Consider the following 27,720-nt stretch of genomic DNA (forward strand, 5'->3'; position numbering starts at 1 on the left):
GACTAATAATGCTGTATTATATATTTGAAAGTTGCTAAGAGAGTAGATCTTAAAAGTTCTTATCACAAGAAAAAACTGTAACTATTTGAGAAGGCAGATGTTAACTTATTGTGGTAATCATTTCACATATATACATGTATCAAATCATTGTGTTAATACAATGTTATATGCCAATTATATCTCAAAAAAAAGAAAAGAGTCTGGATATCTGGCCCTAAGCCTATTAGTATTTTTGAGCATGAGGGAGCTGAACATGCAGAGGTAGAGGAAAGCCACAACTTAACATTCTGAACTCTAGTGCACTGTTCATGGTTCTTTTGTTTGGCAACTCCAGGCAACAGAATGATGATAGCTCCTACTGCTAGTTGTCTCCCAGGATTTTATTCTTCTTGGTAACATAAATCCTGATTTTTAACTGCACACCTGTGGCCACCTCAAATTAAGATGAAACTTTTTCAGTCTTTTTTTGTAGCTAGATGTGGTCATACGGGTAAAATAAAATGTGACTTCTAGGAGATGTCTTTAAAGAGAGAGGCATATGGGGCGCCTGCGTGGCTCAGTCGTTAGGCGTCTGCCTTCGGCTCAGGTCATGATCCCAGGATCCTGGGATCAAGCCAAGCATCGGGCTTCCTGCTCAGCGGGGAGCCTGCTTCTCCCTCTCCCACTCCCCCTGCTTGTGTTCCCTCTCTTGCTGTCTCTCTGTGTCAAATAAATAAAATCTTTAAAAAAATAAAATAAAATAAAATAGAGAGAGGCATGCTCCTTTTTGACCCTTTTCCCTCCTTGCTGACAAGAAAACAGTTGTGATGTCTAGAACTTGGGCAGCCATCTTGGGCTTCGAGGTAGAAGCTGCTTACTAAGAATGACACAGTAGGGATGCCTGAGTGGCTCGGTCGGTTAAGCGTCTGACTCTTGGTTTCAGCTCAGGTCATCTCAGGTTTGTGGGATTGAGCTCCCAGGTTCATGGGATTGAGCCCCCTGTTGGGTCCCACACTCAGTGGGGAGTCTGCTTCTCTCCCTCTCCCTTTGCCCCTCCCCCTGCTTGCATGCTCTCTCTCTCTAAAATAAATAAATAAATCTTAAAAAAAAAAAAGGATGGCAGAGTGATACTAAAAGAAGCCTGGGTTAGAGAGAGCTACCCTTGACTTTGAAGGGAGTTTGTGTACAAAAGAGAGAAATAAGCTTCTAAATTGTTTAAGTCACTCTAATCATTTTTGACATGCATATTTTTTCAGCTTCAATGAGGTAAAATTGACAATAAAATTGTAAGATAGTTGAAGTGCACAACATTATAATTTGATATATGTATACATTATGAAAGGTTTTTCCCACTGAGTCAATTAACATATCCATCACCTCACATAGTTTCCTTTTTTTTTTTTTAAACCCAAGATTCTTGGTGTTTCAGGTTTCTGAGTGCAGTAATATATTTGAAAAGAATCCAGGACCTTGGACACTACTCACCTTTTTCTGTTGGTAGCTGTTGTCACAAGTGAAGCAAACATAAATCACGGTATATTTATATTATAGAAGGACTTTTCTCCAAAGCATCATTCAAGATCTACCTTCGTTATGAGGCCTTCCCTGGTCATTAGGTCTGTAGTGGATCCCTGCTGAGTCCCCAAAACACATTACTTTTAATATGGTCTCCAAGAATCTGTCTGCTTTGTATCTTGAATTAGATTGTAATCTCTCAGAGGGCAGGGTGTGCACCCAAAGATTCCTCATAATAGTGAGCATTGTGCTGGGCACAGAAGGAGATGAACCAAAGTGCTTCTTAAAATAAAAGGAAAGGTTCTATTTGGAATACGAGACAAGGCAAGACTCCTCGGGATTATATAGAAACACAGATATTCTTGAAACGGGCATTCCGAGCTAATACTAAATATTTGAGGACTTTAGGCCTCAATATGGGATATAAAGTATTACTTTTCTTCTACTGAAATATCCTCCCTTGCAAATAGAAGTCCCACAGGACAAGGAGTATGGCTAGAACTGGACAGACCAGATGCCAGAATAGCTAGATTTATTTTTGGACCATAAGCCTGGCCTCCAGGGAAAGACGGAACTTGTCAATTTCACTTTTTGCTTGGATCAGAAGATCGAGCCTGGCAGAGAGACGCTGTTTGGGACTAGTAGTTCTCTGGAATTTCTAACCTTCTCTGGGGTTGGGAGGGATTGGGAGAAGAAAATGCATCATTTGAATGATGGCCATGGTTATGACAGGCCCTGCATGCCAACCAGAGGGAAAGAAAATACTTGCTGAGCAAAGTAACTGGAAAGCAGTTGCTCATATTTTAAACTAAGCTACATGGTCGAAATCCAGAAAATGTAGACTTTTGGACCAGTAACCAGTTGGAAATAGGCTTTCTGGCTGGAAAGCAGCATGCGGTGTTATGGATGGAAAGGACGACTGCGATGCCTTTTCCCTGGGTGTGTTGAGCTGCCAGATACTGGGGGCCATCGCAAGCATATTTACTTACTCCAGCAGATTTCTCAATAATTCCGGCAACAGAAAGAAAGTGGAGTCAGGACAGACCTGTCAGGCTGCTGAGCCCCATGATACCATTTCCATCCTGCCGATCCCTGGTGGGTGAACACATGGGGCACACGGAAATTAATATAAGCGCTGCAAGAGGCACAGTAGTACTGGACCAGTGTCACAAGTCCAGCTGGGTGAATTCCCAGCATGCCGGATCCTAGGGGCAGTTTCCATGCTCTTCCCTGCAGCTCAGTGAAGCTCCCAAGTCTCAGTTCTTTTGCAGGTCACTGCAGAGATCCCCCATGCAGCACACAGGGAGCATCTAACTCTAAAGCATTTGAGACTGGACACTGTAGTCATCACACGACAGAGGCGGAATTAGAATCTGAAAACCTGGCCTTGAATATGGGATGTCATTTACCAGCCAAATGAGGCAAGGAAGTCACAATCTCATGGCGTATCCGTTTACTTACCTGTCAAGTTGGATCTATCGCTCTACTTCTCAGGATCATTCTGAGGATAAAATGAGATGAGGCATTTGCCTTACCCTCTTCTTATGCCAGAGGTGATGTTTCTAACTTAACCGTCTCCTTTAATCCTGAGCACTCAGGAAGTGGAGACTATTTTTATCCCCATTTTACGGAGGGAAAGACTGGACCCCCGACAAGTAAAGTGACTTGTGCAAGGTTATGCCACTAGGTGGCAGACCCAGGATTTGAACCCATCCTGTCTAGCTGCAGAAAGCAGTCTGACCACTGTGTTACTTTTCGGCAGAGGAAGAGAAGCAGTTCCCTTAGAGATGTCCTTTGTTTTTGTTTGGAGAACCACAAGTACTTTGTTATTGTTCCAGCATCCAGTCTGGGCTGTCTTATCCGAGGGCACCGGGGAGAGTTTAAGTCTATTAAGTAGGGAGCAGTACATTCAGGTTTGCTCTTTAGAAGGATGTAGGGTGGAGGCTGGATGGGGCAGGCAAGGGGTGTGGGCAAAGCTGAATGCAGGAGTTGGGTGGGAAGCATGTTCACACAGTCCAGAAGAGAAGGCATAAGGGAGCAGAGCTAACCTTTGATAGGACCTCTCAGGCACAGACGGGGGGAGGAATTAAGCACTGGTGGTGCTGCTTCCAGTCTGGCTGGAGAAAGAATTCCCTCCTAGTGAAGTGAGTGGTCCGTACCAATGGAAGTAAACACTAAGGGTTGTAGTCCACATAAAAAGAGAAACCATGGTTCTCTTGGGTTGAATGCAATGGATCATCTCGCTCTGGCCCAGGGGCTGGTGTGATGCAGATGTGACCATTCCCAAGATGGCCCTTTGGAGACCATCCTGGGCAGAGCCCTCCAACATCCGGCTGGACCTTTTGTTGTGCTATCATCTCCAAGTGGGTTGGGCACCCAGGAGAGGTCCCCTCTCCCCAATCTGACCCAGCTGTGGGGTCTTTGCACCCACAGACTAGCCCTCCCCTTCAATACTTTCCTTCCACTCCCCCAATAGGAGACCAGGTCCCCTCTGACCTCCTCTCCCAGAACTCCTAGGCCACAGAGTGGTTGCCCCTTGGCCCTGCAGTCCAAGGCAGGGAGCCGGGATGCCTGGGTCCCAACCCTGGATCCACTGCAGGGTTCCAGGTGGGCACTATCCCATACCCACAGGGGCCCTTCCCAGCGGGCAGATGCCTAGCACGTGCTTCACCTTATCTCCTCGGCACTTCTCCTGGAGGAAATGCTGTAGGACTTGGGTTGTCACCCCCTGGAAGCTTCTTTGAAAGAAGTGAATGCATCCACTCCCCACTCCCAACGCCAGTCACAGCCTGCCCTTTGCAGGTCACTTTCTCAGTTGTTTTTGGTGTCGATGCGGCGGGAAAGCAGATTTCTTAACTCCTTTGAGCCCTAGTATCCTCTTCAGAAAAATGGGGCTGCAAGTATTTTTCCTGCTTATTTTGCTGGACTTGTTGGGACAACTCGCGGACTTACGTTGAAAATTACACATGCTTAGGGCATGGTCTTTAGCCGGGTGGGCATTCCGGGAGTTAGGGCTGCTGGAGCTCTTCGAGGCTTCCTCAGACAGAAGGGCCGAGAGAAAGTTCCTCTTCCAGTCTCTCCCGAAGCCCACTCAGGCTGAGCAAGCGGGTGTCGCTCCTCAGTGGGCTTGACCGCGAGCCGCCCCTCCGTCCGCTCTCCGATTGGCTTTCACCTGCCAGAGGGTCGGCTGCTACGGGCCCCTCGGCCCGTCAATCAGGGCCGCCCGGCTCCGCCCCGCCCCTCCCGGGGGTTTATAACGGGAATTCCCATGGCCCGGGCTCTGGCGTCCAACCTGCTGCCGCCGCGGCCCGGCCGAGCCGAGCGAGCGAACGCCGCGCGCAGAGCACACGCTCGCGCTCCAGCTCCCCTCCCTGGCGGTTCATGACCGCGCGCTCTGAGCTCAGCCCCGCCACCCCCGCCGCCCCGCCGCCCGCCGCCGCGAGGGCCCCCCGAGGGAAGGAAGGCAGGCGCGGCCGTGCGTCCCGCGGAATCCGCGCCCCCCGGCCCGCAGCCGGCTGCCCGGCCCGGCTGGCACCATGCTGCCCGCGCGCTGCGCCCGCCTGCTCACGCCCCACTTGCTGCTCGTGTTGGTGCAGCTGTCCCTAGCTCGCGGCCACCGCACCACGGGCCCCAGGGTAAGTGCGCCCCCGGCCGCGCGCCCACCTGCGGAGGGAGACCGAGGTCGCCTGCCCACATCCCTCGGAGCGGGGGGAGGGGGAAGGGAGGTGTCAGACCGCGGGGCTCCCCCCTGCCCCCCCGCATCTACCACCGGGTCCCCGCGGGCTTCTGGGCGAACAACAATTTCTCCCGTTCTACCCCCACCCCCATCCTTTCTTGCAGCGCCGACTCTGCCTCCCACCTCCCCCCCAGCCCCCACCCCGAACTGTCACTGTTGGGTTTTCTTTCCTCGTCTCTTCTCCCAGGCTGTTTTGCTCCGAGCGGGTGCCTCCAGCGTCCGCTTTTAAGGCTCGCTCTCCGCTCGAGTGGGCTGCCCTGTGGTCTCACACTGCGCCCGGTCCGGGTCCCGGAGCGCCGGGCGTTCTTGGCAGGCGGCGGGGGGTGGGGGGTGGGGCCAGCTCTGCCTCCAGAGTTTTAGGTTACCCGAGAGCCACACAAGGACCTTGTGTTGTTGTTGTTTTAAAAAGCGATCGCTGCTCGTAAAACCCACAGCAGATAATTTTAATGCTCTCTCCTGCTGGGCACAGCCCCAGAGGAGGGGTGGAGGTGGGGGCTGCGGAGAGGAGCTGAGCAGTGTTCAAGAGTCTCTTCTCCCTGACTTCGGGGCTGGGGGGTTGAACTACTTGTTGAACCTTGGTCTGATTGGAGTTTCTGAACGATATGAAACGTGCCAATTGTGTGCACAGGACAGGCTGTCCAGAGCATTGTAAAAAAAATCTCCTGGAACTGAAGGCATTGTGCTCATCTCTGCTCTAGATGATTGCTCTTCCCATCCCAATTGGTCTAAATGAAGGATTCCGCTGCCTTAAAAAATGTGCTCTTAAACCACCTGGTGGCTCATTTGACCCAACTTAATCCAGAGGATCTCTGGCCAAGAATCAGCTTATGTCAGGGCAGTCTCTCGGGATAGCTGCTTGCCTCAACTGGCAGCCTGAGAGTCCGTGTGCTGCAGCTGGAATCTTTGTGAAAACCAGGTTGGCTCCTTAAGCCCCGGGGGCTTTCCTGGATATCTCCGGGCCTACCCCCCTTACCACCTGTTCAGACTGCAGGTTCTTTATTCGCAGCTCTTGCTATATGAGAATCCTCTTTATAGCTGTCGTGTGTGGAGGAAAAGCCTTGCAAAGGCTGGCCAGCCTTCATGACTGCCCAGATGCTGGCTGCTGACGTGGGAGCCCAGCTATCACTGTGAGATCAGATTTGCAGCCACTTAGGAAAGAAAAGTGTTTGTCCCCGTGTTGTGCCGGCCCTCGCTTTTATGACCAGATGTGCCCCAGCAGCAGTTAAGGTGCCGCAGATTAGATCCAGGGCGTGTCGTAAATCCTCGACAGCAGGCGTTCCCGAAGCTGGGGCAAGTGTGGGCTCCGGGAGGGACTTTTATGGATGCAGATGAGGATGCCTTTTAAATGAAGCTGCTTGGTTTGATATTAGGACTCGCAGCTCTTAAACTCCGAGGTCAGGAGAGCCACAGCGTTCCCTCCAATAATTAGGAACAGTCAAGACAGAGACGCAGACCAGAGCACCCCGACTGAAATCTGGATACCCGCCCACACGAGAGGCCCGGAGACAAATGGTGGGGGGCTCGTTTGCTGCTGGGCATGTCTAGCATCTCAAGCCATATGGCTTTCCTTCTCTGCCTCCTGAAATTGGAGGAAGCAACTTTTAGGGGAAAGCTAGGGGCTTCAGGGAAAAATAGGGACATTGGTTAGGTTTCCCTCCAGCTTATTTGGTTTAATCATTTGATAGACGTGATGAAATAAAACAGGAACTGTAAATAGGCTTGTGTGGATCCCAACTGCATTCTCTCTCTCTCTTTCTTACACACACACACACGTGTTTAAAAAGTACCCAGGGAAAGCTGTTGTCTTGAGCGTGTGGTTACTTGGGTGCATTTATAGATGACAAGAAGAGCTGCCTTTCAGGAACCCAGGGGCTGGGCAATTTCCACGATCGCTTATGCTTAGAAGAACAAGGAGGGGGGTCTTTTTTTTTTTTTTTAAGTTATTTATTTATTTATTGAGAGGGAGAGAGAATGATAGAGAGAGAGCATGAGAGGGAGGAGGGTCAGAGGGAGAAGCAGACTCCCTGCTGAGCAGGGAGCTTGATGTGGGACTCGATCCTGGGACTCCAGGATCATGACCTTAGCCGAAGGCAGTCGCTTAACCAACTGAGCCACCAAGGTGCCCAGGAGGGGGGTCTTTTTAGTGCCATTTTGCAAGTGAGACTCAGGGAAGCTAGCTGGCTTGCTTGAAACACTCATGGTGCCTATGTAGCTGTGGGAGTCAAATCCCAGTTTATATGGATTTACAGGTGGTGCGCTCTCTGTGCTCCCAAGCTGCTGCAGGGAGTGCTCATCCCACCGGTGGTGCCGTTCCTCGATGAGACAATACCGATCCCGGATGCATCAGGGGAGGCTGTAGGAAAGCGTTGATACTACTTTTTGGTGTCTGAATCGCTAAAGGGTGATGTCTTTGAGTTTCAGCCTATCCCCAAAGGCTCCAGCGCTCCTCTGTGGCTTCTTGGTGGCCTGAGGTGTGTGGCTCTGATTGCCAGTGGCAGTGTCAGAGGAGGAGCAGAAACATCTGGCTCGTCGCAGGATTCCCTTGGGCACCCCTGGGTCTCTTCTGTTAATCTTCTGAGTGACAGAGGCTTAAGGATTGGCATCTTTTCCAGCTGACTTTCTAGGAAACCGAGAGCATGCCCTTTTGGTTTAACTTTATCTGGCTCACTAATTGAGCTCCCCCGAGGCCTAGACCCCAATCCTCGCTCCCTTATTTGCTTCCTGCCTTCATAAAATTCCTGACATCTGTTTGACTCTGGAAACCAACAGCTATCAAGTATCAGATTGGAGGCTATTATGTAGGAAGCACCTGATTTTTTGGTCTCCGAGTTCGGAGCAGCCACTTGGCTACCTGGGATGCGGTCAGGATCCTTTTAATTACCGAGGAGGCAGTCATTTCTTTAATCCTGTACAATTTACTGAAAATGTTTCAGGGGAGGATGGGGTGGGGGAGGGGCTCTCCCAGGCTGATGGAGTCTGGCTGATGGTCAGGCCAAGTCAACTGCCTGTCTTTGTCTAATCCTCTGTCTGCCGTGGAAGCCCAGGAGCTGGGTGACGGCGGGAATGGGGCCCATCTTCTTTACTGGTGCATCCCCAGAGCTCAGCACAGGGCCAGGTGCCTGGTGGGGATGGACTTTGTTGTTGTTTGCAGAAAAAAATAAATTAATGCAGACAATGCACGTTTAACAGCATTCCACGGGTTCCACTTTCTTAGTGCTTCAGCACGACTGGAGGCTGGAAGTAGATTTAAGAAGTTTGAAAATAGGAGAAAATGGGAAGGTCAAGAAGTCTGAGTAAGGAATTTGGTTTCTTGTTTTATGTCTATTCTTTATTGGTTCTTTCTCCTCTCGCTGGCGTGCTTTGCCCTTCAAAACCCAGCTCCTGCACCACTCCCCAGGAACTTTCCTGCAGAACACGCTTTTGGGGAGAATTGGTCACTCTCTCCTTCGACCAACTTCTGTATCTGGTTTACTTACCTTCTAACTTTTGCTGATCTTTCTATAATGAGCATCTCGAGATCAGGCCAGCATCTCCACCTTCTCAGCACTGACTTGCCCCCTTGGACATCACGCACAGCCCTGTCTTGTGACATGAACAAACTCACACCCCCGTGAGGGCAGAATAGAGGTCTTATTTGTCAGTGTGCTGGGTCACTCTGCAAAGCATTCTGTAACTGTTTACTGAAACGGATCAGACTCTGTAGTGATGTCCAAGCTAGACCCCTTGCTCCCATTTAAACCTGAAATTGGTTACTTCACGAATAATGTCCCCCCCCATTTATAGGCTTTTGTTCTTTGTTTAAAAATTAGTATGTGTGGTGGTTGTAGGAGGTTTGGGGGAGGAGAGACAGAGCAAGCAAACTGGGATGGGGAACAGGTGTGAAACAGCTTCTAGACAGTACCCTTCCTTTTTGACTAGTCTGCCTCAGTGTCTGGACTGGGGTGGGTCCTTGAGTCTGTGTAGACACCCTTCTTATTACCTGTGTGCCGGGTAATAACAAGACCCTTCTTTTCCACCTGGGGGATTTATCTGAAATGCTACTCAGGTGTTAGGCAAAAAACTTGGTTTAAACATTTTGATAGAAGTGACATGTGAAATTTAAAGGCACAAAATTGAGAAGGACAGGAAGATGAAATAATCATCTTAGAAACTGTAGGAAATGCTATCAAATGGAAAACACTTTGATATTTTCTCATTATCTCCCAAAGTTGAAGTTCACACTCTAATGGCCCAGCAATTCCAGTCCTAAGTACATATGCCCAAGAGAAACTCATGTCCAGAAGGAGACCGATGCAACCATGTTTGTAATACTCTAAGCCTGGAAAAAGCCCAAAGGCCCACTAGTTGGAGGGCAGATTAGTTGATGTATTCACATGGTAGAGGATTATACACAGGCAAAACAAATGAGCAACAGTGACATGCAAATATATGGATGAATCTTGGTAATATGATATTAAGTAAAAGAAATACACCAAAAGATGGAGCATGTCATCTTATAAACTTAAAAAGAGCTAAAATTAAAGAAAGTATCTTCTAGGAATACATATAGCTACAATAATGCTCTATGAAAAGAAAAGCAAGGTAATGCTGGACACAGGATTTAGGGTGAAGTTCTGGGGGAGCAGACGGGTGGAACCACATGGTGGGGTAAACCATATGGTTAGTGTAAGTTAGTGTCAATACTTTACCTTTTGCGGGAGGGAAGGATGGGTTTGAAGGTATTTGTCCATTAGTAAAGATTAGTGGTTGATTAAATGAAAAATGAAAGTGGGCCCTGCATAGACCAATGTTGAGTGTCATGAACCACAGTTTATGATTAATTCAATTCTTGGCACCACACGGGCAGACAAACCAAAGTTCCTAGAGCAGGGACTCCTGTCTTGCCTCCTTCTGCTCCCCGTCTTCTAGATGTGCATGTGGCCCTACCTAAAATACCACATTGGGGAGTGATTATTGGCTTTTGTTTCAATTCTTGGCCGGCTAGTCACAGGGCAGGCCCAGGCCCTGGCATTAGATATCTACATCAGCTGGCCAAAGGGCTCATTTGTAAGGCTGAGTCGGCAGTGAGCAGTCTTCCCTCTCCCTTGCTCAGGGGGATCGACCCTGTACATCTGAGTCCCCAGCCCTGCAGAGTAGAAAAGTTCATTAGCTGATGCTTGGGTCAGAAGCCTTACTGGCCAGTTCAGGGGGTGGGGGAGGGGGAAGGGAGTGTTTCTGGTTTGATGCCTGTCTTCATTCTGGCCTCCTCCCTCACCCCCCTGGCAGGGCCTGGGGGAAGGGAGCATGGCCTTCCTTAGCAGGTACAGGGCACCCTTTCTCTCCCGACCACATAGAGACCTATTGTTTAAGCAGCCAAGTTCCTGGCATTGCTGGCGGTTTGGGGGGGGGGGGTCGATGTCCACGAGGAGGCCCCCTCCTTCCTCGTTTGTCACCGCAGAGCTGTTTGGGAGAGGACAAGGGTTGAGTTGCGGATGAGAAATCGATCGGAGCTGTTTGCGAGGCCTGCCAAACAGGGTTAGCATTGTACATATGTGCTCTGCACTCATCTAGAGTCACCGAGGGGATAAGAGAATTGGATCTCCAAGAACATTCCCAACAACCCCATAAAGACCCCAAAGCATGGGTCATTATGGCAATTAACTGGATTTCCCTTTGCATCTGACATCATTCTAAACTCAAATGCTAGATCACGACATAATCTTACCTTTGGCAGAAATCTAAGCTTGTTAGGTGTGGAGCCCTGTGTACTCCCCAGACATTGATTTCAGCCTCCTTGTTTTGGAGCCAGGGTGGGGCAGCCTCTGCCGATCGGGGAAGGGCTGCTCAGGAAAGCTCGAGCTTCAGGACAGGCCTCGCCCCCCACCCCCCACCCGGGGAGGACAGTACTGACTGAGGTTCCTGGAGACAATGCGGCGGATGCTTTGAAACCTGACAAATACTCTGCAAATGTGAGGCTCTGCCCTTGCTCTTTAAAAGTCATTTCACAGGGCAGCATGGATCTATCGGACTCAGATAAGGGCTGAATGTTCTTCTTCTTTTTTTTCTTTAAAGTATTGACAGTGGGGAAAAACTGTATCCACTTCCCAGAACAGTTCATTTTTAGGACTAGATAAGCGTCTCTAGGACAGTGCTGGAGTTTTAAGTATTTTTGGTGGAGTTTATTGTGTATGTGTTCTTGGAGAACTCTGCAAGCTGGGGAGAGGACATAAAAGTAGATCGTAAGTGCGAGGGTGAAGTGGAGAGTGTTGTGAGAGCCGACAGACTGCCCCTTGCTCCCTCGGGTGCACAGAGCTGCTGACCAGCTTGAACACAGTGACTTCCCTTTGTCTGCAGCTTTGTCCGCTGGACCTTTATGCGGGGATGGTAATGTTCTATATCGGCAGCGTCCAATATTAGACACGCGTGGCTGTCGAAGATTTAAACGTGGTTAGCACAACTGAGGAACTGAATTTTCAATTTATTTGATTTCAATTAATTTAGAAGTTAATATTAATAGCCACATATGGCTAGTGGCTATCATGCTGGAGAGCATGGGTGTCTAGCCGTTGCGCCCCGCCCTGCCTCCTGCCCGATACCACCACACGCCCCAGATTGTGGCCGTACCGAACCACATCGCATTTCCTAACCTCTCTTTTCCTTCCCGTCTCTGTCTGTCAGAATTCTGCCCATCATTTGAATGGCTCCACACAGTCCTCCCAGGCTGGCCCCAAGCAGAGTTCTCTCTGCAACTCCTTTCTGGAGGTTGTAGGGGAGAATCCATTTTATTGCCTTTTCCAGCTTCTAGAAACTGCCTATATTCCCTGGTTGGTAGTCCCGTTCCACCTTCAAATCCAGCAATAGCTGGTCAAGGATTTTTCATGCTGCCATCTCTCTGGTTCCGACTCTCCTGCTTCCCTCCTCCTCCCCCCACTTAAGGACTCATGTGATTGATTACATTGGGCCCTCTGGAGAGTCCAGATGTTCTCCTTATCTTATGGTTAGCTGATTAGCAATCCTGACTCCTCCTTGCCATGTAACATAGCATTATTAGGATTAGGATATGGGCATCTTTGGGGGGGGGGGCGGGCGTTGTTCTGCTTACCACATTCATTAAGGGTCGAATGTAGTGCCTGGCTCATAGAAGGTGATTGATAAACGGGGCCATTATAATGACCTACATCTCTTATTTTCTTTCCTTTCAGAGTGGGAATCTCTTAATGGTGGAGTTATTTAATTTTCTTTATAGACTCTATCCTGCCCAAGAACAGGTGCTTAGTAAATGTTCATTGAACAATAGAATTTTCGATAAATGTAGATTCTTTCCTTATAAAGATATATTGAACAGTAAAAAAAAAAAACCCTGCAAATCAGAATATATGAACCTGTTTGAGCAAAACAAAAAAAGTTGGTTTATGTATAGAAAAATTGGATGAATTATAAGTCATGTGGTTAATGGTTAATTATCATGGGGATATTCCACTTCTATGAGATGCGTTTTAGTATTTATTAAACTAATTTTGTTTATGATGAGCTTTTTTAATCTTAGAGGACAATAATAAAGATTAAAACATGACTGATTTAAAAAAAAAAGTCCCAAACCTGTCTCAATCCAGCCTGAATATCCTTGGATTCAGTCTACATCTGACAGTCAGCCTGTGCTCATGGTAGGCTGATTTTTAGGTTTAGTCACTATTAGCACCAGGCCTCCTACTCATTTTCAGCATGCTTTGAACTCAATTTGCATAAACTTTTTTTTTAAAGATTTTATTTATTTATTTGACAGAGAGAGAGAGCACAAGCAGGGGGAGCGGCAGGCACAGGGAGAGGGAGAAGCAGGCTCCCCATGGAGCAGGGAGCCTGATGCAGGGACCCTGGGATCATGACCAGAGCAGAAGGCAGCCGCTCAACCGACTGAGCCATGCAGGTGCCCCGAACTCAGTTTGCTTTAAAGGAGAATTTCCAATTAACCTTAGCAGGACATAAGTGTAAAAATGTACTTATTGCTGCTGGTGGGAATATAAATTAGCATGATCACTTTGTAGAATTGACCTTTTACTTTCACTCTGGTATATGCCCTAGAGAAACATGCTTAAATATGTGCCAAGACACATGTTTAAGGATGTTCATAGCAGCATTGTTTGGTAGCAATAACAACATTGGAAACCAGCTAAAAGCCCATCAGCAGGAGACTAGAAATACGAATTATGGTATATACAAAAAGTGGAATACTACACAGCACCAAAAATAGCTAATCTAAAGCTATAACCATTATTATGGATCAATTTCATAGTCAAAATGTTGAGTGAAAAAAGGCAAAACATACAAGAATACATACATTATGCTATTTATATAAAGGTTGAAAGCATGCAAAAGCAATAGATTGTTTAGGAGTGCATACATATGTAAAGAATGCATGAGAAAATTAAGGACAATGATAACTCAGAAGCTCAGGTTAGTGGTTACTTAAGTGTGAGGGTAGGAGGGTGAGTGACACACTGGAGGGGACATGGAAGGCTTGCATTGAATCAGTAATGTTTTGTGTTTTTAAAGCTGGAGGTGAGTACATGCATTTTTAAATTCCATTTTGTATGCATTACATAATAGGTCATAAAGTTTTCCAGAAAAGGTAAAAATGCATTTGGATACATCACAACAAAGTTTTAAGAGCAAGCAATAAAAGTGATGCTTCTTTGAGGGGTCCTCTGCTCCGTGCTGCTGATCACACTTTTCCTTTCCCCAGAAGAACATGTTCATGGACATTCAGCCAAACATACGGCCCCCCTTGCCTCCTTGCATTGCTGGCCACCTCCCTCCTGCCCTCCTGAGGCCCTGAGGCCACGCCTCCCCCCCAGCCCAGGCCCAGGTGCTCCCAGGTCTGCCTGACAGTGCTGGTGTTCCTCTCTGCCCTCCTGAGCCTCTGCTCTTCTCACTGTACTTACTCTTGCTGCATGATTGGGAATGAGCTTGATCATTTTCTCAAATTTACTGATCATTATTGATAAATTTATTTGATCAATTTATTGATCATTATTTATAAATCATTACTGATTTATTTGCCATAGTTGGCAAATAAAAAGACTAATACAGGATTGCCTAAATTGTAAATTACATACATTTGAAGGATGTAATTGAATAATATAATGTAAAAGAATATAAATTACAGAAATTTGAATTCAGATAAATAACAATGTCTTAGTGTAAGTATGGCCTAAATAAAAACTTATTTGTTGTTTATCTAAAATTATTTGTTATTCATCTGAAATTCAAATTTAACTGGGTATCTTCAAATTTAACTGGGTATCTTGTATTATATCTGGCAATCCTACATTAGCTCTTTTTCTTTTAGGAATCATCTGTTCAGGTTTTTTGCTAATTTTTAAAACAAGTGTGGCAATTTTTTTTCTCTGCCTCACTGGCTGACTTGGAAGAGTTTTTGTTTGTTTGTTTGTTTTAATACTAAGGATATTAATCTGTTTTTCTGTCATGTCTGGCAGATGCCTTTCATTATAAAAAGACAATGGTTTCAATCTACTAAATTTTATATCTGTATGTAGTTAATATGTCATTATGGTTTCTATCTTCGGTATCAGGGTGAGAAAGGTCTCCTCCCCCTGCTAAGATTGTAGAAATTAAGGTGAATACGTTTCTAAAGTTTTACAAGCAGCAGAAGAAACATCACATTTAATATTAAATGGACATCCATTAATGTTTGATAGGAGTTTATATAGTATTTTCTGTAAACAAGATCCAAATAAGGTCCACATATTGGTTAATATGTATCTTAAATCTCTGAATCTTTGAGTTTCCCTTCCACTTCCTTTTTACTTTGTAATTTATTTTTGAATAAACAGGTTGTTCTCGGGTTTTCTGCACTAGATGTTATTGACTACATTCCCATAGCATTGTGTACCATGTTCCTCTATCCTTCATATTTCTTGTAAAATGAGAGGTGGATCTAGAGCCTTGATCAGATACAGATTTCATATATTATATATATATATACATATATATATTTAAAGATTCCATTTATTTATTTGACAGAGAGAGAGAGAGAGAGAGAGCACAAGCAGGGGCAATGGCTGGCAGAGGGAGAGGGAGAAGCAGGGTCCCTGCTGAGCAGAGAGCCCAGCGTGGGGCTTGATCCCAGGACCCCGAGATCATGACCTGAACTGAAGGCAGTCGCTTAATCGACTGAGCCTAGATTTGATATTTTTTTGGCAAGTATATTTCGTGGGAGTTGGTCTGCACCAGGAGGCACATAACATCTGTGATACTAGCATCATTTGGGGATCCATTAATTTATTAGGAGTTGTCAATGATTTTTTTTTTTTTAAGAATTTATTTGAGACAGAGAGAGCACACATGAGAGAGCACGAGTGAGGGGAGGGGCAGAGGGAAATGGAGAAGCTGACTCCCCGCTGAGCCGGGAGTCCATCATGGGGCTTGATCCCAGGACCCCAAGATCTTGGCCTGAGCCAAAGGCAGACACTTAACTGGCTGAGCCACCCAGGCACCCCTGTCAATGATTCTTAAACAACTGACAGGTTATACAGAAAAGGGCTTCTACGTTTTGTGTGGCATTGCCATCTTTCTTGTCTCTGGTGTTGCCTACAGAGAAACGGGGCTTAGTTGCCAATGTTCTCGTCTCAGCAATGGCCTCCTGACGGGGAGGCTGTGTGTGACTGCAGAGCTCCGAGAGGGATACCTGCCCTGAGTTCTTGGTGGGTGGCCTAGGAAGGAGAATCTCCTTGATTTCTCGTGGAAGCAGTAAGAGCATGAGCTGGTTTTACTCTCTAGTGCTAATCAAAAGGCCTTTAAAGTATAATTGTCGATCAGCTTTGAGTATGATCTTTGGTAGGTACACATCCATTGGGAATTTATATCATAAGAACGAAGACCACATTTTGAACTGGCTTACCCAATGAAGGTACAAGGAGGGCTTCAGGATTGGTTGGATTCAGCATCTTATTAATGCCATCAAAACATTGCCCTCTGCCATTTGTATTGTCTTAATGTTTCTCCCTTCTGCCTTTTGTGTTACCCGTTTAATTTCAAGCCTAGCTTTTCATGGTGGCAGGATTCCTGCAATGATTCCATACTTCTCATCCCAACATCTTACTTTCTAGAACACAGAAGAGAGAAGTGACTTGAAGTAGCCCCTTTCAGAGGAGGGACAACCTTCATTCCTACTTGATGTCAGACAACTTTGGCTTTTAGGTCATTGATCTAAACTGGATTAAATGCCCATTCTTTGAACCAATCCCTTTGGCCAGGAGAGTGCCGTGCTGTGAGTGACTTAGGTCTGGATTCCTTAGGGCAGTCACTGTGGCAGGGTAGGAGACAGGGTACCTATTTCTGGAGCTGGGGGTCAGGTGGTTCCTCCCTGACCGCATGGCTGCACAAGGTGGGGGAGTGAAAGGGATATGAGGGCAACAAGCACAGTGTCCATTTGGGGATTTGGAGCATTATTTTACCAGCAGAATGGGGAGGTGGGCTGGGTCGTAAGAAGTGTGCTAGACACTGACGGTCACAGCGCAGCAAAGCGGGAGCTCTCCTGTTACTGTGTGATCAGTTCCTTCCTCTATTCAAGGGAGATCAAATCACCTCCAAGGTTACTATCAGCACAGATGTTCTGAGATTAAGAGATGATAGGAAAAAGGGAACATAGGAAAAATTTGGGTACTTTCTGGGTAGAATAAATCGGCCGAATGAGAATGATTCCAGAAGGCCTCCCAAATGAGATAAGCATGGTGGCTTCATCCCACAGTGGGAAGAAGTCTCAGGGACCCCTTGCTTTTATGCATAAGGTAAGACCTGTCCCCAGTCCACCCAGCCAGAACCCAGATCCCTGCCTCCTTACTCTGTTTGTGACTTTCGCATTTAAAGATGCCCTGGAGAACTTTGGGGATGTGGCAGAGGTCCTGTCAAGGGGAGGGACAAGCTTGAATTCTAGTAGAGGATTGTATTTCTGAGTTGCCTTTGGCCAATTCACCAATTTCCATATGGCCCCAAACTCAGGACATGGTAGTATCTTGACCATCCTTATCACCTGACTATTGGTGTTCTTATACCTTCTGTTTCATAGGGTTCTGGTTTCTCAGTCCCTAAAAGAGATGAATTCCTGGTTGAGACTCTTAATGCTCGTTCATAGCAATGCAATCAGCGCAGACGTACACAGAGTTAAGTGGCGAAGGTCTGGAGCTCAGGGGGCATGCTTTATGGTTGGTACAATATTTTCCTGGGAGGCCTTTTTGAGAATCAATACCCGATTTGAGGGTTGAAGTGGAAACCCTTTGTATTTGTTGAAGAGGGTTTGAAAGTGTCCGGGACACTTGGGTGGACACTTTCTCCCTGCCTCCATGGCAGTGATTTCAGAAAACCTGAGGGCAGATCCAGGCCCGCACTGGCCCAGGTGTTCTGAAGGCAGGGGCTGAATAGAGGACTGGATGCATCGTTTCTCTCTGTCTTGACTTCCCCTTGGCTTTGAGGATCACGTACCCTCTCATGGTGGTGTATTGTTCTACCTTCTCCCCATGCAGGGAGAGGCCTAGGACAAAGATAGCACCCACAGCCTAGGCTCCAACTATTGCTGATTCCCGGTTTCTAGCTTTTCTTTCCTGAAAGCTACAGCTACCTTGAGAATGAAATGCATCTCCCATATCATTGCTAGGTGGTGAGAGAGGTCGGAGCCATAACCGTCTGATGAACTGTTTGCTTCCTTGCCCATCCAGAAGGCAGCGTGGCATAGTGCTTTGGAGCCAAAGAGCCCTGCATTGAGTCCTAGCTCTAGTGCTTTCTCACTAGGTGTTCTTGGGCAGATTAACGAAGCTCTGTGTTTCACCCCCTCATCTGTAAATGGAAGATTTTATCTACCTTATTGGGTCATTGTGGACCTTAAATGAAATAATGGCAGGATGCTCAGTAAATGTTAACCATTCATACAAATAATGGATGTAACGGGAAAATGTGAGAGATTCCCAGAAGAACCCAAAGTTGTTTTGCTTCCCTTAGCTTTCCTCCTTAGAATTAAAGCTATAGAGTCCATCAATATGTGGAAGATTTCTAATCTGTGGTTCTGTTACCTTTTGTTTAAAATGAAAACTAGTTCGTGTGTGTGTGTGTGTGTGTGTGTGTGTGTGTGATAAACCACATTCCTCCCCTTTCCCAACCAGATCAAGGTTAATGGAGGAAAGATGTTCTCTTAAATGGAGGAAAGATGTTCTTTGGTGTGATCTTTCTCCGTTTGCTGTGTGACCATGTCTTCTCCTCCAGGCAATACTCTGCTTCCTGAAATCTTCCTTCATTTTCTCTTTGCCAAGATGGGAGGTTGTTTTCCTGAGTTTAGCATCCGAAGGAAGCTTGAGTGAGCCTGCTTACCTTCCCTTTTTTCTCTAAGACTGTGGGAAACAGGAGGCAACCAGAGGGCAATGTGCCTCCATATAACTTCTGGGCTCAGGGGTCAGGCTGGTGGCTGCTCAGTATGTTCCCAGATCGGGTCCCCAATCTGCTGCCCCCAGGAGCTGGGAGGAGCAGTGCCTGATTCTCTGGTGCTCTTTACCCTCTAACCCGGTGCCAGCCTTCCTTTGGCCTGGGTTGGAAAGCCTATCCCAGCAGGTCCTGTGGGTGGGCCCAAACCCGATCCTCCAGGCTGCTTTTAGAACCACATTTCAGAAAGGAAAACTCCTGGCCGTTAGCATGGTTTCCTGGAGGGATAGATCAAGATAAGGTGACTTAGGCATCTATATCCACGTTTTCTCCTTCTAAATAGTTTACATTGGTATATTTGGACCATTGACGTTGAAAGTGATTACTGGTATAGTTGGATCAATATCTATCATATTTGTGTAGTTTTCTATCCCTTGTTCATATTCTTGGTTCCTATGTTTGTCTTCCACTTTTTTCCCATCTTTGTGCTTATAATTGTGCATTTTATGTGACTCTATTTCACTCCTTTCTTAGCATATCAATTATACTTCTTTTTTTAAAAACTTTTTTTAGTACTTGCCATAGAATTTGCAATATACATTTAACAATGAATTCAAGCTCACTTTCTTTTTTTTAAGAGAACCTTTTACTTATTGATTTTTAAAATTCCAGTGTAATTAACATGCGGTATTATATTAGTTTCAGGCATACAACATAACAGTTCATCAATTCTGTACATTACTTAGTGCTCACCACGATAAGTGTAGCCCTCATCTGTCACCAAACAACCTTATTACAATAGTATTGACTGTATTCTCTGTGCTGTACTTTTCCATTTCTATGACTTACTTATTTTGTAACTGGAAGTTTGTCCCTCTTAATCCACCTTATCTAGCCCCCCTACCTGCCTCCCTGCTCTGGTAACTACCAGTTTGTTCTCTGTATTTAAGAGTCCATTTTTTGACTCTTTTATTCTTTGTTTTTTCATTTATTTTGTTTCTTAAATTGTGCATATGAGTGAAATCGTGTGGTATTTGTCTTTCTCTGACTTATTTCACTTAGCATAATATTCTCTAGCTCCATCCATGTTGCAAATGGCAAGATCTCATTCTCTTTTATGGCTAAGTAATATTCCATTGTATGTATATATACCACATCTTCTTTATCCCTTCATCAGCTGATGGACACTTGGGTTGCTTGCATATCTTGGGTCTTGTAAATACTGCTGCTATAAACATGGGGTGCATACTTTCAAATTAGTGTTTTCATTTTCTTTGGGTAAATATCCAGTAGTGGATTTACTAGGTCATATGGTAATTCTATTTTTTTTTTAAAGATTTTATTTATTTATATGACAGAGAGAGACAGCGAGAACAGGAACACAAGCAGGGGGAGTGGGAGAGGGAGAAGCAGGCTTCCCGCTGAGCAGGGAGCCCGATGCGGGGCTCGATCCCAGGACCCTGGGATCATGACCTGAGCCGAAGGCAGATGCTTAATGACTGAGCCACCCAGGTGCCTGGTAATTCTATTTTTTTTAAAGATTTATTTATTTATTTGAGAGAGAGAGCATGAGTGGGGAGGGACAGAGGGAGAAGGAGAGAGAATCTCAGGCAGACTCCGTACTGAGTGTGGAGCCAACACAGGGCTCGATCTCACAACCCTGGGATCACGACTTGAGCCAAAACTAAGAGTCAGCCGCTTAACTGACTGTGCCACCCAGGCACCCCTGCTAATTCTATTTTTAATTTTTTTGAGGAAACTCCATACTGCTTTTCACAGTGGCTTCATCAGTTTGCTTTCCCATCAACAGTGTGTGAGGGTTCCCTTTTCTCCACATCCTCGCTGACACTTGTTAGTTCTTGTCTGTTTGATTCTAGTCATTCTGACAGGTGTACAGTGATACCTCATTGTAGTTTTGATTTGCAGTTCCCTGATGATGAGTAATGTTGAGCATCTTTTCATGTGTTGGTTGGCCATTTGTAGGTCTTCTTTGGCAGAATGTCTATTCAGGCCCTCTCCTCATTTTTAACTGGATTATTTGGGTTTTTTTTAGTGTTGAGTTATATAAAGTCTTTATATATTTTGGATAATAACCACTTATCAGATATGTCATTTGCAAATATCTTCTGTTTTATAGGTTGCCTTTCCTTTTTGTTGATGGTTTCTTTTGCTATGCAAAACTTTTTATTTTGATGTAGTTCCAGTAGCTTATTTTCAACTTTTTTTTTTTTAAGATTTTATTTATTTATTTGACAGAGAAAGACACAGCAAGAGAGGGAACACAAGCAGGGGGAGTGGGTGAGGGAGAAGCAGGCTTCCCGCTGAGCAGGGAGCCCAATGCGGGGCTCAATCCCAGGACCCTGAGATCATGACCTGAGCCGAAGGCAGGCGCTCAACGACTGAGCCACCCAGGTGCCCCTTATTTTCAACTTTTGTTTCCCTTGCCTCAGGAGACATATCTAGAAAAATGTTTCTACAGCCCATGTCAAAGAAATTACTGCCTACATTTTCCTCTCGGAGTTTTGTGGTTTCAGGTCCTACATCTGGGTCTTTAATCCATTTTGAGTTTATTTTTGTGTATGGTGTAAGAGAGCGGTCCAGTTTTCCCAGCTCCAAAGTCCACTTTGAAATACCACTCTACTGCTTCTTGGTAGTGTAAGTACATTGTAGTAACAAAATTTTCCTAATTCTTCAATCCTGGTTTTTGTTCCATTGGTGTAATTCATCTCACTTGTATATAAGTTATAATCATTGAATGCTTTGTTGTTATTATTTTTTTGAACAAACTTATGTGTGAGATCATTTAAGAATAAGAAAAAAAGTTTTCCTTCTTCAGTGCTCTTGCTTTCTTTATGTAGGTCTGCGTTTCTGACCTATATCATTTTTCTTCTCGCTGAAGAATTTTCTTAAACATTTCTTTTAAGGCATGTCTATTGGCAACAAATTCCCTTAGTTTTTATTTATCTGAGAAAGTCTTTATTTCTCCTTCACTTTTGAAGGATAATTTATCAGGATGCAGAATTCTAGGTTGATGGTTTTTTTTTTCCCTCTCAACAACTTATCAAATATTCCACCCCGCTGTCTTCTTGCTTGCATGGCTTCTGAGGAGAACCCCAATGCAATTCTTACTTTTGCCTTTTTATAGGTGAGGGTTCTTTTCCCTCTGCTCTGGCTTCTTTCAAGATTTTTTTCTTTATCTTTGATTTTCTGCAGTTTGAATGTGACATGCCAACGTGTAGTTTTGGGGCATTTATCCTGCTTGCTGTTTTCTAAGTTTTCTGGATCTGTAGTTTGATATCTGACATTAATTTGGGGGAAAATTCTAAGTTATTATTGCTTCAAATATTTCTCCCGTTCCTTTCTTTTTTCTCCTTGAAATCCTGTGACACTTATGTTACATCATTTGTAGTTGTCCCACAGTCCTTGGATATTCTGTTCTCTTCTTCCCCCCCCTGTCTTTTTTTCTCTTTGCTTTTAAGTTTGGAAGCTTCTATCAACATATCCTCAAGTTTAGAGATTGTTTCCTCAGCTATGTCCCATCTACTAATGAGCCCATCAAAGGCATGCTTTGTTGTATACCTAAACCAATATAACATTGTATGTCAATTATACTTCAATAATAATAATAATAATAATAATGATAAAGGCATTCTTCATTTCTGTTACAGTGTTTTTGACCTCTAGCATTTCTTTTGGATTCTTTCTTAGATTTTCCACCTCTCTGCTCACATTACCCATCTGTTCTTGCATGATGTCTACTTTTTCCAGTAGAGCACTTAGCATATTAATCACAGTGCTTTAAAATTACTGATCTGCTAATTCAGACATCTCTCCCATATCTGAATCTGCTTCTGTTGGTAGCTCTGTCTCATCAAATTATGTTTTTTGCTTTTTAGTAAGCCTTGTAATTTTTTGTTGAAATCAGACATGATGAATTACATAGAAAGAACTGTGATAAATAGACCTTCAGTGATGTTGTGGTGAGGTGTGGAGAGTGAGGAAGCATTCTGTTGTCCTATGATTAGGTCTCAGTCTTTTAATGAGCCTGGGCTTCTGGACTGTGAACTTCATAAGGATGTTTCCGTGTTTTTTTCTTCACTTACATGGGATAGGATGGCTAGAGCGGGCCAGAATCGGGTATTTCTCTTCCCAAATCGGGTTGATTAGCTATGATAAAACCCCAGTAAGTTAGGCTCTGATTAAATGGTTTCTTTTGATGGTAGGCCTTGTTAAGAAGAACTGGATACTCTGGCTGTTTCTTAATGGGTCCTTCTCCCTCCCCCTGCTGGAAGCATGAGGGGACTTTTCTTTGATATTCACTACGAGACCCTGGTACATTGTTCTTGCCTATCCCCAACACCCAAAGGCTCTCTCCTCACATTAATGATGAAAAAACCAATAACCAGGTGCTCTCCAGTGCTACTACGGGGAGTGAAGAGTGCTTGCCCATCCCTGTGCTCACCATGCTGACTGGGCTAATGAGCACATACCACAATGGCCTGGTCCAGCTCATGGAAACTTTAGTCATATCAGCTTATAACTGGGTGTCGTTAACAAAATCTTGGCCTCTTCTCTGAGGAGTGAGACCCAGCAGTTAAGAATCTTGTTACATCTTGTAGCTACGTATTTCTCAAAGAATATATTTCCTAAAGTATAGTGTGTAGCTCACCTGAGATGCTACAGGGTCCAGAAATGTGCATTTCTCAAAAGTACTGCAGGTGGTTCTCATGCACACCTTTTTTTAAAGAGGTTTGAGACCTCTTTAGGCTAAAATTGTAGAAAGGAATAAAATCGACCAGGCAAGGCCTGGACTCATGGCTTATGCAACCTGTGACTTAAAAGAACATAAATGAATGCAAATTCAATTTGTTTTCACTAATAGGTATTTACATATATCAAGACAAGCTCCCTTGGAAGGAAGGGAGCCCTTTGAAGCCTCTGGCCTCTGCTTTCCCAGATGTTATGTTCATGTTTGAGGGTAGAAGAGCATCTTGTTTTGGGGTTGGAGCCATTCATGTACTGGGTAGCTGCAGTTCTAAAAAGGTGATGTCCAATTCTGTGGAAGACCAAGCCTTTTTTTTTTTTTTTTTTTTTTAAGATTTTATGTATCTGAGAGAGAGAGATTGAGAGAATGAGTGGAAAGAGGGGCAGAAGGAGAAACAGACACTCCGCTGAGCAGGGAGCCCGATGTGGGGCTCCATCCCAGGACCCCGGGATCATGACCTGACCTGAAGGCAGATGCTTAACCGATTGAGCCACCCAAGAGCCCTGGAACACCAAGTCTTTAGGGCCACATGAAGCTGCTATGCCACGAGATGAAATTTAAGATGAAGATTTCTTGGGGTGCCTGGGTGGCTCAGTTGGTTAAGCGTCTGACTCTTGGTTTAGGCTCAGGTCATGATCTCATGAGTCATGGGATCGAGCCCCGTGTCGGGCTCTGCACTCAGCAGGGAGTCTGCTTGAGGATTCTCTCCCTTTGCCCCTCCTCCCACTCACTCGCATGTGCAGACTCTCTCTCTCTCTTTCAAAATATAAATAAATAAATCTTTTTAAAAAATGAAGATTTCTTTTCCCAGCCCCTTGTCCCATACTCAGATGTCCAGTAAGATGAAAATAAGTGCTACAATGTGAATTAGTACCTTGGAGTCCAAGAACTTCCAAAAAGTTGGATTGCTGGTTGGATTGTTCCATTGACCATCTTTGCCTCCTTTATTGGGGAGGGGGGTTTGGACCTGAGCACAGCTCTAGTTAGGGAAGGGTATTGTGATTCATTCTCTCATTCATTTATTCAATGATGAGTTGGCCTTAGATAGGGCTGTAGGAGGCAAGAAGGAAATTGTTTGCATCTGATCTAGAAAAACCACTAAGTTAAAAGACAAAGCATTCTGATTCCTATTAGGGAGGGGTGTCTTCAGAAGCAACTGACAAATGTCCGAGAAAGGACAGCTTTTGCCAGATGGAAGAATTGTGCAAGTGCTTGTTGCAAAAGGCTTTGTCCTATGTCTTTGTTTTTCACATGCACAACAAGCTATTCAGTGGTGCACATACCACCCCACTGGGAAGCTGGGACTTGTCAGCTGGCAAAGTTGCATGATGCATTGGGAGAGAGGAGTTCAGTGCATTCCGTGGTGGCTCTTTGCCCTGCCACCATCCTGAGAAGTCTATTATAGTAAACATCTGTTGTTTTGGTCTGCCTCGTATCTAGTTCTCTCTTTTCTGGTAATAAAATCTCTACGTTCTTTTGGGGAAAACCCTTCCCTCACTCTCCGTTCCCATAACTTAGGTGGACTATCCCACCTCCCAGTTGCAGGGCGGTAACCTGGGCTTGATCAATCAGTGCGTGCTTTCTCCCAGGTCAGGATGCTCCTGTGACCTGAGCTGGACCAATAAACCCAATTGTGGGACTCTGTGGTACAACTAACTTCTGGGGAAGAGGAACTCTGGGGTTGGGACACTGTGAGGATGTAGGCCCATGGTGGTTGTACGTCACTTGGTCACTATGAATGAAAAGCTTGCCTGAGAATAAAGCCAACATAGAACGAAACAAAGCTGAGAGAGGAAAGAGACTGGTTTCTGAGAATATATTGTGAGCATCTGGATGCAGCTATGCTTGAAACTCCCTTGTATCTTCCATTATACATGCCAGTAACTTCCTGTGGTAGATTAAATATGGCCACAGTTTCTTTGCGACTCTTTTCATTAAGAAGTGGAGTCTGTTTCCTCACCTCTCGAATTTGGTCTGGCCTGTGACTTGCTTTGCCTCATGGAATGTGGTGGGAGCCACAGTGTGTGAGCTCTGGACCTGGGGCCTCGAGGAGCCTTGATGCTTATGCCTTCACCCCCTTGAGCCTCTGCCCCATAGCCACCATGTAAGAAGGTTAATCTGCTGGAGGACAAGAGACCATGTGTAGGAGAACTGAAGCACCAGTTGCGAGTGCCAATTGCCCAACATGCCCTTGAGACCATTTTGTACCTTCCAGCCTAATTGACCTTCCCACTGAATGTAGCTGACTGAGTGAGGCCAGGTGAAGCCAGCAGAGGAAATGCTCAGTGTAGCCACAGCAGCAGAATCTGTTATTTTAAGCCACTAAATTTTGGAGTGGCTTGTTATGGATCAATCAGTAGCTGATAACACTCCTCTTTTGGCTTAAGTCAATTTGATTTTATTTTTTGTCATTTGCAACAGAGACCGCTTTGCAATGCTTCTAACTGACATACTTATATAATACACTAGCCTTACTGGAAGTGAGCCTTTGCAGAATTTCTTCCCACTTATGCCACTGGGACAGTGAGACCAGCTGCCTCCACCTACATCTCCACTTGTCGATGTACACGTGTGAACTCACTTGGTGGCATCCATTTCTCACTCATGTTTGTATAAGTCATTTGAATGATAGTGCCACTGTGCCTAAAAGGTGGGTTTCTCCAGCACATGCACCTGTCGGGAGACCATTCAACAACTTGTCTTTACTGGTCACTTATGTGATTTGACACTTGGCATTCCTTCACCTCATTGGAGAAAGTTCTTTCCAAGATGACTTCCTGAAGTTGTAGTTCCTTTTTATAGGCATTTACACATGACTTCTGGGGTTCCTGGTCTTTCCTTAAAATACCTAAGAGATATGAAGCATGTTATCTGAGACTAAGAAATGTACTAGAGGCAATGAAATAGCACCAGCCCTAGAGTTGGACGTATATGGGTTCAAAGGCTGGCTCTGACACCTGCTGGCTGAGGGCCTTTTGCATATCACTCAATCTGTATGAAATTTGGTTTCTTTACAGGTACAGTGGGAGGTAATAATACCTACTTCCTGGGGTTATGGGGTCCATTCTGTGAGGGAAGGCATGGGGAGTGCCTGGTAGGCACTGTTGGCAGCCCACATTTAGCAGTGACCTTCAACATCGTTTCTCTTGTTGAAGGCAGAGTATCACAGAACATATTTTTCCCCTCTCCCTTTATTTCATTGTTAACACTGGAAGGAATCATGCATTGTTTGGTTTGGAATCAAGATTGTAATGGGTCGCCTATGATAAAGAATTTTTTCTAATAGCATATCTGTTTATTTCCTTTCAAATATGACCATCATATAGACATGATGCTCGGAATGGTGATGATATTAACAAATTATAACATCATGTGATAATGTTGTATGTAATAAAGATATGATTATGGTGAGATAGTGGTGCTATGGCAACATGTAGGGAAGAGTGGCTATGATTCTTCTGGGAGCAGCATTAAAGAAGTCACACTTGATCTAGGTATTTAACACTGGGTAGGAGTTTCCAAGACAGGGATTGGAGAGGAATTTCCAGGCAAAGGCATGGAGGTATGAGAGAGTGGTATGTTCCAGAGACTGTAGGAAGTTCAGTATGCCATGATGTGGGGTAATTGTAAGGGTATGTAAGGAGGAAGGCTGGATAGGTGGCAGCCAATCATGAGGGATGCGAGGCCTCTATACGCTAGGGAGTTGGACTTAATACTGTAGATAGTAGGGGCACCTGGGTGGCTCAGTCGTTAAGCGTCTGCCTTCGGCTCAGGTCATGATCCTGGGGTCCTGGGATTGAGCCCCACATCGGGCTCCCTGCTCAGCGGGAAGCCTGCTTCTCCCTGTCCCATCCTACCCCCGCTTGTGTTCCCTCTCTCACTGCCTCTCTCTGTCAAATAAATAAATAAAATCTTTAAAAAAAAAAAAGACTTTTTAAAAAAAAATACTGTAGATCGTAGGGCATCGCTGGGGGACTTTAAACACAAGAGTGACATGAAAGTCCAGGCAAATAAAGAGTTTTCAGGGGTGCAAGACTGGAGGCTGCAAGACCAGTTGTGAACTGATTAAAAAGTCCATCTACAGCTGATGAGGATCCAAGTTAAGGTGGTTGTCCTGACCATGGGAGAGAGGAAGGACTAAACTATCGAGGGGGCAGTGTTGTGAGGAGTTGGTGGCCATTTGGATGTGGAATGGTTGAGGGTGAAAGACAAGGAGAAATCGAGGCTGCCTATTTGTTTTCTCACTTAGATTTCAGAAATTAGGTGGTGCCACAAATCCCATGGGGAGGACAGGAAAAGAAGCAGACTTGGTGAGGAGCAG

The 27,720-nt window shown here is 45.3% G+C and overlaps 1 protein-coding gene across 6 annotated transcripts in view; it reads left to right on the plus strand.

Moving 5' to 3' along the window:
* The window catches only part of SMOC1 (SPARC related modular calcium binding 1), a 212,597-nt gene that overhangs the window by 56,316 nt on the left and 128,561 nt on the right, over positions 1-27,720 (plus strand). For 2 of the 6 annotated variants that reach the window (XM_045901097.3, XM_045901099.3), the window contains exon 1: positions 4,766-5,129. The exons of 1 other annotated variant lie outside the window; for it this stretch is intronic. In XM_045901097.3, the coding sequence (XP_045757053.1) occupies positions 5,031-5,129 (99 nt within the window). In that variant the 5' untranslated portion in view covers positions 4,766-5,030. Of the gene's footprint in view, positions 1-4,762; positions 5,130-27,720 lie in introns of those variants that run through there. 3 more of the 6 variants (XM_064571250.1, XM_064571252.1, XM_045901096.3) reach the window with 3 other exon arrangements.

This window comes from Mirounga angustirostris, unplaced genomic scaffold, assembly GCF_029215605.1.
Source record: "Mirounga angustirostris isolate CCGP_5_RB_7025 unplaced genomic scaffold, mMirAng1.0.hap1 SCAF_9, whole genome shotgun sequence".
NCBI classification, from domain to species: Eukaryota; Metazoa; Chordata; class Mammalia; order Carnivora; family Phocidae; genus Mirounga; species Mirounga angustirostris.